The sequence below is a fragment of the Monopterus albus genome, unplaced genomic scaffold (assembly GCF_001952655.1).
Source record: "Monopterus albus unplaced genomic scaffold, M_albus_1.0 scaffold76.1, whole genome shotgun sequence".
In the NCBI taxonomy this organism is placed as follows: Eukaryota; Metazoa; Chordata; class Actinopteri; order Synbranchiformes; family Synbranchidae; genus Monopterus; species Monopterus albus.
In genome coordinates this window covers 228,045-243,329 of record NW_018127956.1, presented here as the reverse complement: position 1 = coordinate 243,329, position 15,285 = coordinate 228,045, and the positions used below count along the sequence as shown (strand labels likewise).

The 15,285-nt window shown below is 39.2% G+C and overlaps 3 protein-coding genes across 5 annotated transcripts in view; 1 reads left to right on the top strand and 2 right to left on the bottom strand.

The window, feature by feature from the left end:
* Window positions 1-90: 90 nt before the first annotated feature.
* LOC109963641 (tenascin-N-like) lies at window positions 91-3,354 on the bottom strand. Its single transcript, XM_020606329.1, has 5 exons — window positions 3,177-3,354; window positions 2,675-2,941; window positions 2,122-2,379; window positions 1,736-1,954; window positions 91-1,062 (listed from the first exon to the last, which is right to left on the bottom strand). Exons 2-5 carry the CDS (start codon window positions 2,862-2,864, stop codon window positions 686-688), a joined length of 1,044 nt encoding a protein of 347 aa, XP_020461985.1. The 5' UTR covers window positions 2,865-2,941; window positions 3,177-3,354; the 3' UTR covers window positions 91-685.
* A 2,619-nt stretch (window positions 3,355-5,973) lies between these two features.
* The window catches only part of LOC109963643 (receptor-type tyrosine-protein phosphatase eta-like), a 16,082-nt gene continuing 6,770 nt past the window's right edge, over window positions 5,974-15,285 (bottom strand). The window contains exons 5-9 of one of the 3 annotated variants that reach the window (XM_020606332.1): window positions 9,303-9,351; window positions 8,357-8,390; window positions 7,762-8,007; window positions 7,174-7,425; window positions 5,974-6,350 (exon numbers count right to left, since the gene is read on the bottom strand). In XM_020606332.1, coding sequence (XP_020461988.1) covers window positions 6,013-6,350; window positions 7,174-7,425; window positions 7,762-8,007; window positions 8,357-8,390; window positions 9,303-9,329 — 897 coding nt within the window. In that variant the 5' untranslated portion in view covers window positions 9,330-9,351 and the 3' untranslated portion in view covers window positions 5,974-6,012. Of the gene's footprint in view, window positions 6,351-6,460; window positions 6,838-7,173; window positions 7,426-7,761; window positions 8,008-8,356; window positions 8,391-9,302; window positions 9,625-15,285 lie in introns of those variants that run through there. The other 2 variants (XM_020606330.1, XM_020606331.1) reach the window with 2 other exon arrangements.
* Window positions 12,699-15,132, top strand: LOC109963644 (ferritin, heavy subunit). Its single transcript, XM_020606333.1, has 5 exons — window positions 12,699-12,900; window positions 13,381-13,484; window positions 13,628-13,774; window positions 13,862-13,987; window positions 14,426-15,132. Exons 2-5 carry the CDS (start codon window positions 13,383-13,385, stop codon window positions 14,573-14,575), a joined length of 525 nt encoding a protein of 174 aa, XP_020461989.1. The 5' UTR covers window positions 12,699-12,900; window positions 13,381-13,382; the 3' UTR covers window positions 14,576-15,132.

Sequence of the window (15,285 nt, the reverse complement as noted above, 5' to 3'; positions counted from 1 at the left end):
TTTCTTATCTTCTCTCCCCCTAGTCAGCTCCCTCACACTGATTATTTGATTAGACACACCTGCCCTGATTTTCTGACACTCATCAGCTGCACCTCTTTGTCTCACTCCTCATTTATACTTTGCTCACCCATCACTCCCCTGCTAGTTCCTTCTAGGTTGTCAGACCTCCCTAGGGTTATCGCTCTTTCTTGTTTATTCCGTTATTCTACGTATGTTTGTGTGTTCACTGCTTCCTTCTACGTTTGGACCTCTCCTCTGGATCCTGGCACCCTCAGCTCCACCAGCCACCACCATCACAGGTCGATGCACAGTCTCCAATTTAACTGTATCTCTCCTATTACCTCCTCAGTCAACCGGATCTCCTGCCCGACCAGCCCAGGAGTGATTCCTACCCCTGCAGCCCGGTCCATCATCACTCCACGTACCATAACTCCTGCTACTGCTGGTCGACACCCGGTTATATTCACCACTTCACTTTGTATATATTGATGCACTACTTAAACACTGTAAATAAATCTTTGCTTGCACCGAAGCCAGCCGCCTGGGTCTGCTGTTTTCTCCGCTCGCTCACCCTTGTGTCGAGCGTTTCCCTAACACACATGATCTTTACTTTCCCATGAGGGTGAATTTTGTAATGTAGGGGGGGAAACGTAGCAATTCAAAGAACCAAAACCAAAAAAGCAAGTCATAAGCAATGCCAAACAGGACATAATGATGAAAATATATTGTTACAATTTAACATCAGGAAACACACTGATATAGAATTTCCACAGAGTAATATGTTCATTTCAAACTCACCCCTTGGATCAGTAGAACAGGAAAAAACATAAGGTTCATAACTCCTTACAGTCCCAGACAGTGAACCTATAGACACTTCATACGTTTTGGCAGGTAGAAATCCAGATATGCTGATTTGCTGTTCCCCTTTTTCAGATACTGTATAAGTCTTCCCAGTCACATTCACCTCTATCTCAGTCCACACACCATCTGGTTTATTCCAGACGATGAGGACAGAATAGCCAGATGCCATGTAGTCACAGCGAGCTTGTAAATCTGGAGGGGCTGAGTAAAACAAGTGGAAATGTCCCTTCACAATCATAAAAAACAACACCACCAAACAAGACAGTGTATATATAACTTGTTTTAAAAAAACACAGGTATGTGCATTTCTGAACTGTAGACATAAAAATCTGTTTTCTGTTCCCACTTAAAAGGAAATAGCCCATCATGACAGAATTAAGACACATAATGTATTGTGTTGAAAGTGATTACAGTAATTTAAACAGTTAATCCATAGAAAATAAATTTTAAAACCACAATGATTATTGATTAATTGCTAGTCAATCTTCCTTTACTACAGGAAGAGTTTGCTGTTTTTCTCTTACATGTTGGATACAATGAATATACTTCAATTCTTTACCGGTGGTCAGAAAAAAGACAACCCACTGGACTCTGAGTAGGTACGTGTGTGTGTGTGTGTGTGTGTGTGTGTGTGTGGTCCCTATGTTTTACAACAAAATAATCAATAAATCAAATGATAATACAAACTAAATCATTAGCTGCAGTCCATATACTGAGTACTACACAGAGCTATTTCAAATAGCACTATCATGTGAATAAAAGGTGTTTGTCTATAGAGTATACTAATAAATATCATGGTAGCACTTTGCATTTCTCTGGGAAATGCAGATAAATATTAAATAATGCTCAAGTGGTAAGACAGATTTGTACTTACAGATAGTTAGACTGTGGCGGCACTGTTCATATCTTTCATAGACAAGAGACACCTCATAGGTTGCACCAGGGTAAAGGCCAGTAAAGGACACGTTTCTTCCCCCGGGACTGACGTGGGTTTGCGATACATTAGATGCAGTTGCATTTGAGAACAAGCCTTCAACCATTCCTTGGATTGATGAGTTAGTAACATGCCATGTTACACTGGTACAGTCAATGGCTGAAAGGAATGAGAAAATATGTGCAGACAAGTTAGCACTTATTTCACTTATAAAATGCTAACTCAAATTTTACAGAACCAGGACTTGTGGGCCCTTTGTAAATGTACACGTGGAACAAAATGTGATCAGATTTTAAGAGCTTGACAAAGAGGAGGCCTGTATATACCTGTTACTGTGAGGCCTTCATAAGCAGTACTGTTGTGTTTATGAAACATTGTGATCACACTGAATTTGTATGCTGTTCCAGGCTGGAGAGATGTGACTGAATGTGACACAATATATGAAGATTCATCTTTGATAACTACTTTATCACTGTCATTAATTTGAAGCGCGTAGCTCCAGCCTTTATCCACATTCTCCCACTCCAGAGTTATGCTGGTCAAAGAACGTTCTGTCACGTTGACCAAGGGCACCTTTGTTGGAACTGATGAAAGGAAAGAAAGCTTTTACTCACCACAAAGCAGGGTTTGTAGTGTAACTTACACACAAAAAATATTGATCAAATGAATAGGTTTGACATGTTCCTTAGACTTAAATCATGTTTCTTACCTTATTTATGACAAGACCAGAATGTAAACAGACATCTACTGTATATCCTACTGTAAAGTACATGGCTACCAAAAATTTCATTTTATGATGGGCCAATTAAATGCACAATTTGTCTGATTATTTGCTATCACAAGTAAAACATCTAAACTGAATATTCAGAGATCATTTACCCGTCTCTGCCAAAATGCTGTCTCCAGTGCTGTTGACTTCCTTAAACACAGTAATGACCATGAAATTATATTGTTTCCCAGCCGTCAGCGGAGAGACCACATGTTGTACTGATGTGTTTTCAGAAGATGTACTGATATTCGTCACTCTGTTACTGCCATTGAAATCATATTGTAGGAGGTATGTTGACATGTTAACCTTGTTCCACTGCAGAGTTATACTGGTCTCATTTTGTGTCAAAACCTTTAAGTCCTTAACATTTTCAGGAGCTGAAAAAAAAAGTTTGCAGTTTCATTTTATTAAGTGAGCAACACCCATGTGTTACTCAGAAACCTTACATTAGGTATGTCACAGAGTTCTGTCCTCATCTGGTGTAAAACCTGTGCTAAATGTGGATAGTAGTGATCTACTGTGGCGATCACCCCCAAAATGGGTAGAGGTGGTGAAGACAGAGCTTTGTCCTGGTCCTTGTTAGATGGTTATATAAGAGGAAATATAATTTACCTGTGAATGCATTGACATTTGCTCCACTGCTTCTGACATTTCCTAACACAGTGAAGACAGTGAAGTTGTATTTAGTCCCACTTGTGAGGTTTGTGACTGTATAGTTCACTTGAGGGCCCGCTGATGTGACGTTTATCTCTTTTGCACTGAATGCAAGGATATAGTAGCTGATGTTCTCTACTTCTGACCACTGCAGAGTTATACTGGTCTCATTTTGCGTCAAAGCCTTTAAGTCCTTAACATTTTCAGGAGCTGAAAAAAAAAGTTTGCAGTTTCATTTTATTAAGTGAGCAACACCCATGTGTTACTCAGAAACCTTACATTAGGTATGTCACAGAGTTCTGTCCTCATCTGGTGTAAAACCTGTGCTAAATGTGGATAGTAGTGATCTACTGTGGCGATCACCCCCAAAATGGGTAGAGGTGGTGAAGACAGAGCTTTGTCCTGGTCCTTGTTAGATGGTTATATAAGAGGAAATATAATTTACCTGTGAATGCATTGACATTTGCTCCACTGCTTCTGACATTTCCTAACACAGTGAAGACAGTGAAGTTGTATTTAGTCCCACTTGTGAGGTTTGTGACTGTATAGTTCACTTGAGGGCCCGCTGATGTGACGTTTATCTCTTTTGCACTGAATGCAAGGATATAGTAGCTGATGTTCTCTACTTCTGACCACTGCAGAGTTATACTGGTCTCATTTTGCGTCAAAGCCTTTAAGTCCTTAACATTTTCAGGAGCTGAAAAAAAAAGTTTGCAGTTTCATTTTATTAAGTGAGCAACACCCATGTGTTACTCAGAAACCTTACATTAGGTATGTCACAGAGTTCTGTCCTCATCTGGTGTAAAACCTGTGCTAAATGTGGATAGTAGTGATCTACTGTGGCGATCACCCCCAAAATGGGTAGAGGTGGTGAAGACAGAGCTTTGTCCTGGTCCTTGTTAGATGGTTATATAAGAGGAAATATAATTTACCTGTGAATGCATTGACATTTGCTCCACTGCTTCTGACATTTCCTAACACAGTGAAGACAGTGAAGTTGTATTTAGTCCCACTTGTGAGGTTTGTGACTGTATAGTTCACTTGAGGGCCCGCTGATGTGACGTTTATCTCTTTTGCACTGAATGCAAGGATATAGTAGCTGATGTTCTCTACTTCTGACCACTGCAGAGTTATACTGGTCTCATTTTGCGTCAAAGCCTTTAAGTCCTTAACATTTTCAGGAGCTGAAAAAAAAAGTTTGCAGTTTCATTTTATTAAGTGAGCAACACCCATGTGTTACTCAGAAACCTTACATTAGGTATGTCACAGAGTTCTGTCCTCATCTGGTGTAAAACCTGTGCTAAATGTGGATAGTAGTGATCTACTGTGGCGATCACCCCCAAAATGGGTAGAGGTGGTGAAGACAGAGCTTTGTCCTGGTCCTTGTTAGATGGTTATATAAGAGGAAATATAATTTACCTGTGAATGCATTGACATTTGCTCCACTGCTTCTGACATTTCCTAACACAGTGAAGACAGTGAAGTTGTATTTAGTCCCACTTGTGAGGTTTGTGACTGTATAGTTCACTTGAGGGCCCGCTGATGTGACGTTTATCTCTTTTGCACTGAATGCAAGGATATAGTAGCTGATGTTCTCTACTTCTGACCACTGCAGAGTTATACTGGTCTCATTTTGCGTCAAAGCCTTTAAGTCCTTAACATTTTCAGGAGCTGAAAAAAAAAGTTTGCAGTTTCATTTTATTAAGTGAGCAACACCCATGTGTTACTCAGAAACCTTACATTAGGTATGTCACAGAGTTCTGTCCTCATCTGGTGTAAAACCTGTGCTAAATGTGGATAGTAGTGATCTACTGTGGCGATCACCCCCAAAATGGGTAGAGGTGGTGAAGACAGAGCTTTGTCCTGGTCCTTGTTAGATGGTTATATAAGAGGAAATATAATTTACCTGTGAATGCATTGACATTTGCTCCACTGCTTCTGACATTTCCTAACACAGTGAAGACAGTGAAGTTGTATTTAGTCCCACTTGTGAGGTTTGTGACTGTATAGTTCACTTGAGGGCCCGCTGATGTGACGTTTATCTCTTTTGCACTGAATGCAAGGATATAGTAGCTGATGTTCTCTACTTCTGACCACTGCAGAGTTATACTGGTCTCATTTTGCGTCAAAGCCTTTAAGTCCTTAACATTTTCAGGAGCTGAAAAAAAAAGTTTGCAGTTTCATTTTATTAAGTGAGCAACACCCATGTGTTACTCAGAAACCTTACATTAGGTATGTCACAGAGTTCTGTCCTCATCTGGTGTAAAACCTGTGCTAAATGTGGATAGTAGTGATCTACTGTGGCGATCACCCCCAAAATGGGTAGAGGTGGTGAAGACAGAGCTTTGTCCTGGTCCTTGTTAGATGGTTATATAAGAGGAAATATAATTTACCTGTGAATGCATTGACATTTGCTCCACTGCTTCTGACATTTCCTAACACAGTGAAGACAGTGAAGTTGTATTTAGTCCCACTTGTGAGGTTTGTGACTGTATAGTTCACTTGAGGGCCCGCTGATGTGACGTTTATCTCTTTTGCACTGAATGCAAGGATATAGTAGCTGATGTTCTCTACTTCTGACCACTGCAGAGTTATACTGGTCTCATTTTGCGTCAAAGCCTTTAAGTCCTTAACATTTTCAGGAGCTGAAAAAAAAAGTTTGCAGTTTCATTTTATTAAGTGAGCAACACCCATGTGTTACTCAGAAACCTTACATTAGGTATGTCACAGAGTTCTGTCCTCATCTGGTGTAAAACCTGTGCTAAATGTGGATAGTAGTGATCTACTGTGGCGATCACCCCCAAAATGGGTAGAGGTGGTGAAGACAGAGCTTTGTCCTGGTCCTTGTTAGATGGTTATATAAGAGGAAATATAATTTACCTGTGAATGCATTGACATTTGCTCCACTGCTTCTGACATTTCCTAACACAGTGAAGACAGTGAAGTTGTATTTAGTCCCACTTGTGAGGTTTGTGACTGTATAGTTCACTTGAGGGCCCGCTGATGTGACGTTTATCTCTTTTGCACTGAATGCAAGGATATAGTAGCTGATGTTCTCTACTTCTGACCACTGCAGAGTTATACTGGTCTCATTTTGCGTCAAAGCCTTTAAGTCCTTAACATTTTCAGGAGCTGAAAAAAAAAGTTTGCAGTTTCATTTTATTAAGTGAGCAACACCCATGTGTTACTCAGAAACCTTACATTAGGTATGTCACAGAGTTCTGTCCTCATCTGGTGTAAAACCTGTGCTAAATGTGGATAGTAGTGATCTACTGTGGCGATCACCCCCAAAATGGGTAGAGGTGGTGAAGACAGAGCTTTGTCCTGGTCCTTGTTAGATGGTTATATAAGAGGAAATATAATTTACCTGTGAATGCATTGACATTTGCTCCACTGCTTCTGACATTTCCTAACACAGTGAAGACAGTGAAGTTGTATTTAGTCCCACTTGTGAGGTTTGTGACTGTATAGTTCACTTGAGGGCCCGCTGATGTGACGTTTATCTCTTTTGCACTGAATGCAAGGATATAGTTGCTGATGTTGCTTACTTTTGACCACTGCAGAGTTACACTGGTCTCACTTTGTGTCAAAACCTTTAAGTACTTAACATTTTCAGGAGCTGAAAAGGAAGAGTGGGCAGTTTCATTAGAGCAAAGGAGTCGACTGCTGGCACCTCTATAAAGTGTTTTGTGTGGTCTTCTTAACTCAAAATGTTTAATTCCATTATTTCATCTTCAACAGTCAATTTTATTAAGTGAGCAACACCCATGTGTTACTAAGAAACCTTACATTAGGTATGTCACAGAGTTCTGTCCTCATCTGGTGTAAAACCTGTGCTAAATGTGGATAGTAGTGATCTGCTGTGGCGATCACCCCCAAAATGGGTAGAGGTGGAGAAGACAGAGCTTTGTCCTGGTCCTTGTTAGATGGTTATATAAGAGGAAATATAACTTACCTGTGAATGTAGTGATGCTTTCTCCACTGCTTCTGACATCTCCTAACACAGTGTAGACAGTGAAGTTGTATTTAGTCCCACTTGTGAGGTTTGTGACTGTATAGTTCACTTGAGGGCCCGCTGATGTGACGTTTATCTCTTTTCCACTGAATGCAAGGATATAGTAGCTGATGTTCTCTACTTTTGACCACTGCAGAGTTATACTGGTCTCACTTTGTGTCAAAACCTTTAAGTACTTAACATTTTCAGGAGCTGAAAAGAAAGAGTGGGCAGTTTCATTAGAGCAAAGGAGTCGACTGCTGGCACCTCTATAATGTGTTTTGTGTGGTCTTCTTAACTCAAAATGTTTAATTCCATTATTTCATCTTCAACAGTCAATTTTATTAAGTGAGCAACACCCATGTGTTACTAAGAAACCTTACATTAGATATGTCACAGAGTTCTGTCCTCATCTGGTGTAAAACCTGTGCTAAATGTGGATAGTAGTGATCTGCTGTGGCGATCACCCCCAAAATGGGTAGAGGTGGAGAAGACAGAGCTTTGTCCTGGTCCTTGTTAGATGGTTATATAAGAGGAAATATAACTTACCTGTGAATGCATTGACATTTGCTCCACTGCTTCTGACATTTCCTAACACAGTGAAGACAGTGAAGTTGTATTTAGTCCCACTTGCGAGGTTTGTGACTGTGTAGGTCACTTGAGCTGATGTGACGTTTATCTTTGTTTCATTGACCACAAGGATATAGTAGCTGATGTTCTCTACTTTTGACCACTGCAGAGTTATACTGGTCTCATTTTGCGTCAAAGCCTTTAAGTCCTTAACATTTTTAGGAGCTGAAAAGAAAGAGTTTGCAGTTTCATTAGAGCAAAGAAGGCGACTGCTTTTACCTCTATAATGTGTTTTGTGTGATCTTCTTAACTCAAAGTTTAATTCCATTATTTCATCTCCAACAGTCAATTTTATTTAAGTGATGAACACTTCATATATATGTATGCTGAGATGCTGTTAAGCATGCTGAAAAGAAAAAGAGTTGTTGGTTTCATTATAGAAAAAGAACTGATTGTAAGACTTGTAGCCCAGTAATCATCATACATGATTGGCCTTCACGTGCCAATCTGCACTATGACAGAAAACACAGATTCCACCAACCACCAAAGATGAAGGACAGCAGCTCATACTTACATGACACTGTGTCTTGAGCTGAGTCAGGAACGCCCTAAAACACAGAGGTAATTATCTAATCTAAAAAAAAATCAACGTTTATTATATTTATAGTTTATATTGCACAGAACTAATTCAACTATGGACTCTGCACAGTAGAGAGAACTGTAATGTCATATCTCAGTATCTCAGAGCAATGTACCTTCTGCTTTTATCTTGTGTCAGTATCATAATATTCAAAAAAATATTCACTGCTGTTTAAAGGTGTCCTATTGTACTTAACTACTGTATTTAGTCAACAATTTCCCATATAAGCACAAAAACATACATACAGATCAAGATAAGTAAATATTAGGCCACTTATGTGTAAGAAACCTTAAACAAACATCGGAGAATGTTGAATGCTAATTATGGCCTGTAAATTGTATCACCTACGTTAGGCTAATAAAAGATTACTTTAGACACAACTGTCCAGTCACATTCGTTAAATACAGATATTCACACATAGTAGTTACTTAAAATATCGTCAGTGTGCTACAGTTTCTCATAACATTTAAGATTCCATATCTTCAAATAAATATAGGGTATAATGAAAAACCGTATCCAGTATCAACTTGTATATATAAAACGTTTGAGATACAGCTCCCTTTAAGTTTTAGATACAGTTTATTTCCTCATATGTGGTTTTTGCTTCTCTGAGGAAGTAAGTGAAAATAGATTACTGCCACAGAGACAGATTCATTAACATTTCACCATATGAAAAAGTCCATCATTCATATATTGTGTAGCAGTCTCTTTTTGCATACATACTTTAGACATTGTAACCAAAGTAAGTTATGACTCATAACATACGTTAAACCTTCACTTTGGTTTTGACTGCATTGTTTCTTTATGTTGAGATCCACCTTCTTCTCTGTAAAGGCACACTATCTGATCACGACCAAAGCGGGAGATAAGAAACACTTACCAAAAGTAGACTCAGGAAGACACACATCAGCAAGTGGTTTGAGGTGATTCTGAAAGATAAAGCCTTCATCCTTGTTACATGTTAAGCTACACAGACGCTATGAACTTCATTCCTTTGTTGAGCCAAGATTAACTTCACGGTTCTATTTTCACAACTGCCACTGGTTTGTTGACAAAAACAACAACACTAAAGGCTGGCAAAGAATTTCTGCAATCCTGGGCTAATTAACTTTATTCCTGTGGTGTTGACTTTTAATTCTTTTCTACGTCCTCCCTTTGCAGTCTCTTGTCCATTCTCATATTGCCAAGTAACTAAGCTGCTTCTCCTTTTGGCCTTGTATAACCACAGAGACCTTTGCCCCGCCTGTAACTTCCTTATTAACAGCCAAAGTGTGTAACTTGTCAAGGAAATGTCAGTCTAGCACATTTGCATGCTTTACATCTCTGTTATTAGTGTCTGCTGTATATTTGTCATCACCAATTTCATATTTATTTTAACATATTATATATGCAAATAAAAGATGATACGGTTTGGACCAATGAAGCCAGGCAAAGCTCCCAAATTCTGCTCAAGTTAAATTATGTTTTCTTTTGTTTTAAATCATTTTAGGATGATTATTTTGATGATTTCTTAGTTAAAATCATTGTCTAGTCTTATCAGCTGGGCTGGTTTCTCAGAAAAAAAATTTCATTTGGTTTCTTTGCACTGTTTCACTAGACAGTTATCTTTATAGCTTCCTTTTGGTTTAGATCTATAAGAAACTGTGAACAGAAAAAACATCACCAACATTAACATTATAAGTCACCACAGTGTTTATTGTGTCATAATTTGATAAAGCCCTCAATAAATATGTTTGTATGTCAAGTAAAATATTGGCCAACATTGAACACTGAGGAAACATGAACAGGAAGTTAACAATGGCAAGTGGTTTTCCTCAGATTGCATGTTAACCATAACCATAAACAGAACAACAATAATGAGCTTGTGCTGGATATTGAACATAGCCAGTGCTCATTTTAAAACATATGAAATCAACATTCATGCTAACTTCTGTAATTCATGAGTTCTAACCCATGTCTGGATGGGACATCTGAAAACCTGCACTCTAAAATTGTTAACAAATGGAACTCATATTTAACATAGTGCTAAAGACTTTGAATCTTAACCCATACAAACCTTAAAATTCATTAAGTCTCCACTTAGATCTGTTAAAAACATTTCATCATAAACTTCCATCTGTAACCATAGTATATATTTATATATTAGTCACTATATATTTCAGGTGATTTTGGCCATTCTTGAATAGAGAAAGGCAAAAAACCTTAATGCAGTATAATATTGTACCACTGGCTCTCCAGTCTATCAAAAGTCTTGCTCTGACTCAGTAGTACTGACCTACTGACAGTAGGTGAGTTCATACTGTGTACTTCTGTGCCACTAGATAAATTCTTGTACAAGTATTGTGCTAAACATTTTTATGAGCATAACACTAATTTGTTGTACATCAAATCAGGTCTTATCTCTTGCACTGAATTGGAACTCTTTCAGTCCCCTCCTGTTTGGCCCACCCTCCCAGATACTCAATCGACTGCAGCATATGCATGCTGTAACTATGCCAACCTACTCTTCTTCCCCATCCACTCCTGCCACAACATGACCCCCAGTCCGAGACATCCAGTGACTTCCCATCCACTGCAGTACTGTAAACCCTGCCTCACACACACACATACACTGGTATTTGATATATAGTGTAATGTGTCATATCCCCATGTCTGTTCATGTCTGTTGATGTGTTTATTACCAACAAGGATCTGTTTACCATCTGCAGTGCACTCTCATATCTTCATTTTAACTGATCACTATGCAGCCTTTTGTAAACACTGTTTCAAAAATAGGTTAGAGTATATGTTCATTTAAAATTATATTCAATATTTGTTTACAGTATTGTGGCTCATCACTAAATCACTTATATTCAGTGTGTTAAATCCATCCATCTTCCAAAGCTTAAATCCATTAGGTGATATAACATTAACTTGTTTACTCATTTTGTTTAGGTTGGGTTGAACATATGCCTATGGCTCTCCAATGAAGATAACATTAGTTAAGATTAGCCAGTGGATATAATCATGGATATAAATAACACCTGGGGAGATGCTGTTGCGATAAGCAATTTCTGTGCTGGTCGCTGCCGTAACCGGTCTGACGTGAATCTCTCTCCATTGGCTCTGTTAACAGTGCAACGTGTGTAATTAGGTTGTTTTGGTTGTAGGCTGTTTTTAGGAGATTGCCGCATGCTCTCCAGGAGCGATAATTGAGCCAAGGGGTGATGGCCACTACTGCTTTGCCTATGTAGTGTTTTGCCTATGTAGTGTTTTGCCTATGTAGTGTTTTGCTTATGTGATGATTTCCTTATGTAACGTTTTGCCTATGTGATGTTTTGCTTATTCAACGTTTTGCCTATGTGATGTTTTGCTTATGCAACGTTTTGCCTTGTTTGCTTTTATGTTAAGAGGGTTACCTAGTATTATGTTCCCTATTTATTGTATTGTTTCCAAATAGGATTTAGTCAATTTTATGGTGTCAACAGTGTGTGAATGGTTTTATGCACAGGGAGGCAAGGACCTCTTATATTTGGTTGATTGATTTGTGGTGTTTATTTAATGGTGCCTTTTAACCTGTTGACTCTGGCCGTTTTATTCCTGTTCTGCACTGTATTTATTGGGTAGGGGGGAAACTTCTTCTTATAGGTAGCATTTTAGCTTCTGGGGTTAGGCTTCTTAAAACATTTCCATTGTTAAATTATACTTTGACTCAAAGTTTTATCTGTGTGAGTAACTCCAGCGTCTCCGTGTTTGCAGATCTATCTGGGGGTAGCAGCTCAGTACTGGGAAGTTTGCATGAATTTGACCTCTGAAAACAGGAGGGGTGTTATTCTTGGGGAACTACTAAGAGTTGCTACGGTCTGAGTTGCCTATGCCTGTATATTGGCCCGGTCACACACCCAACTAGATTATGCACGTATTCCAGCCAACTAGGAACAGTTAAGCAGGTGTTAAGTGTAGTTTAGCCTACAATCAGCGAAGAAGGGGCTTAATAGTGGCACTAAAGGCAGCAACACATGATGATAAATTAGGGGATCTGTTAGATTTTCATGAAAAGTGATTAATTTTCACTTAAAAGCTATCTGTAACGCAAAATACATTTACCTTTACTTTTGTTCTCCCTGTCTGCAGTACTGTTCACACCTACATACTTCCGTCCAGTAGGTGGCGGTACCGCACCTAAAAGCTGGTTGTCAACCGCCTACAAAAACCACAATACGAACTTTGGCAACAGTGGATGACACTTGTACTCACTACAGAATAAAGCAGGCATGACGAGAAGTATGTGGTCTATTATAAAAGCATGTAGTAATATGAAGTATTGTAGACAGCAAGACAAAGGATGTCAGCTGCCAGTAAGAGTCCATAGAAGAAGAAGTTCCCAGCCCTGGGGGTGGGTCGTTGTTTGGTGGTCTGTGAACAAGAAGATAAAGCCTGCCACAGTACTGCAAAAGCGGAGAGTCACATTCAGAGAGCAAGACACTGATAAGACAAAGGTAATGGCCTCAACGAACTGTAGCCATAGTCCGTCTCATATATTAGTTACTTGCATATATAGCGTTATGTAAATTGAATTAACTAATAATTAGTTAATTACTGTTAATACTAACTTGGCTAGCAAAACAGTCAGCAACTTGGCTAGCGGTCGCCCTTAACTTAAGTATATTTTTCTAAGCAGGTGGCCTTAACCGAGCTTCATTTGGTCGTAATTTTCTAACTTGAAACTTTACAAACCCCTTTAACTTAATTCACACTACGGGATATGACAGCGTGGTGTTGTGCTGAAGAGGGTAATCGTAGGTTGCACAACTTCAGTAAACACAGTTCAGAGGGCAAGTTTGTTAGCTGAGAAAGTGCTGTGCTGTTTTGTGCTACACCGGAAGTTTGTATGTTTAAAAGTAAGGTTAGTGGCTTTATCTTAATTGGTATTGTTTTACCCTGATACCACAGAGGGCAATAGTTTTTCTGTCTTTCAGAAATGCAGTCTGTGGTCAAACAGAACCTCCATTCTGATTGCGAAGGAGACATCAACAAACTCATCAACTTGAAGCTCAGTGCAGCCTACACCTACCTTGCTCTGGTATGATTTATACTGTTCCTCTTTATATACAGTCTGTGGTCATAAAGTTTGTTATCGTTTATTGCTAGATAGCGCCCTCTTTGCTAGGATTTCTATTTCTTCACACTGGAATCTCTAAATATTGTTTCTGCCATTACTTTTAGGGGATGTATTTTGACAGGGATGATGTTGCCTTGCCAAAATTCTCCAGCTTTTTCCTGGAGCTGTCAGCGAAGGAAAGGAAACAGGCTGAGGAGCTGCTGGAATATCAAAATATGAGAGGAGGTCGAATTTTACTTCAGACTATTGCTGTAAGTCATCAACATGCAATTGTGGTAAACATTTTCAAACCATTATTGTTAATATGTGTTGATCCAATTATCAACTCTCTTTTCTAGAAACCAAGTAGAGATGATTGGAAAGGTGGCCTGGATGCAGTGTCCTTTTCTCTAGAATACCAGAAGTCTCTAAACACATCTATTCTTAATGTGCACAGCAGAGCCAGCGTCCACACCGATCCTCATGTAAGTCTGACACTGTTAGATAAATGCATCATAAATACTTCTCTTTTTAGGGCTGTTGTTTGACTGTGAGATAGTGACTATGAAGAAAACAGCTACGCTGTTTGGAACAGGGCTGGGTGATATGATCAGAAAATTAGCTCTAGATCTTTTTTTCTCTTATGGATGATTCACAACTTTAATAATTTCTCTATATTTATTGTACCAGTGACTGAAGCAGCTTTAAGAGCTACCTAAAAACAAGCTGCAAAAAGTTTGTCATGCTGCCACTTCTAGTTTGTCTGTTCCACGTCTGACTTTGCAAAACTAGACCATTTCACAGAACTAACTCCTTTCTTTGGTATTATTTCGTCATCTTGAGCTGCTGCAGCTGAAGATAACATTGTTAACAATTACCCATGTTAATTTTTCTCATTGTCTTCTGCCTTACTTCCTCTATAGTTGTGTGACTTTCTTGAGGGGCACTTCCTAACCGACAGCCATGATACCATCAAGACGCTGGGCGATTATGTTGGCAGTCTGTCGCGCATCACTGCGTCTGAGACAGACCGTCATATGGGAGAATACCTCTTTGATAAACATACTCTCTAAAGGTCACAGCGGTGCAATAATACAAATTCCACATTGCAAAATATGCATTTCAAGAGGTCAACTGCTGTCGTTCGCACTGAATTCAATTTCATTAAGAAAACTACACAATATCTTTAGAGTTTACCCCAAACTTCATACTTGTAACAATGGCACAAGAGAAGTTCCAAGCAAAATACCAGATAATACCTCAGTGGGAAAAATGTTCTCAGTAATATGGTGCTAAAGCTATAATTTTCTTAAGCTGTTAAAATGAGTCACTTGTTGATTCCAACTGAGTTTTATTGTGTCATGCATTCCACTGTGGCAGAGGTTTTAACCTTCAGATTGTTTTGTAAAAGTGCACAGCAACTATGTTGAGTCAATGAAAATGGCTTAAAGGGTTTAAAATTTGGATGATCGTGGAGAGTGAATAAAGACAGATTATGCTGGCAACTTGGTTTTGTTAGTGTGTGTGTGTGGTTTTTTTTTTTTAACCAGTTAAAGACTTATGTCCAATTGCTTAGTCTGCTGTACTGTCCATCCATCCATTTTTCCTCCACTTATCCGGAACCGGGTCGCGGGGGCAGCAGTCTAAGCAAAGATGCTCAGACTTCCCTCTCTCCAGACACTTCCTCCAGCTCCTCCGGGGCAATGCTGAGGCATTCCCAGGCCAGCCGAGAGACATAGTCCCTCCAGTGTGTCCTGGGTCTTCCCCCGGGCTTCCTCCACGT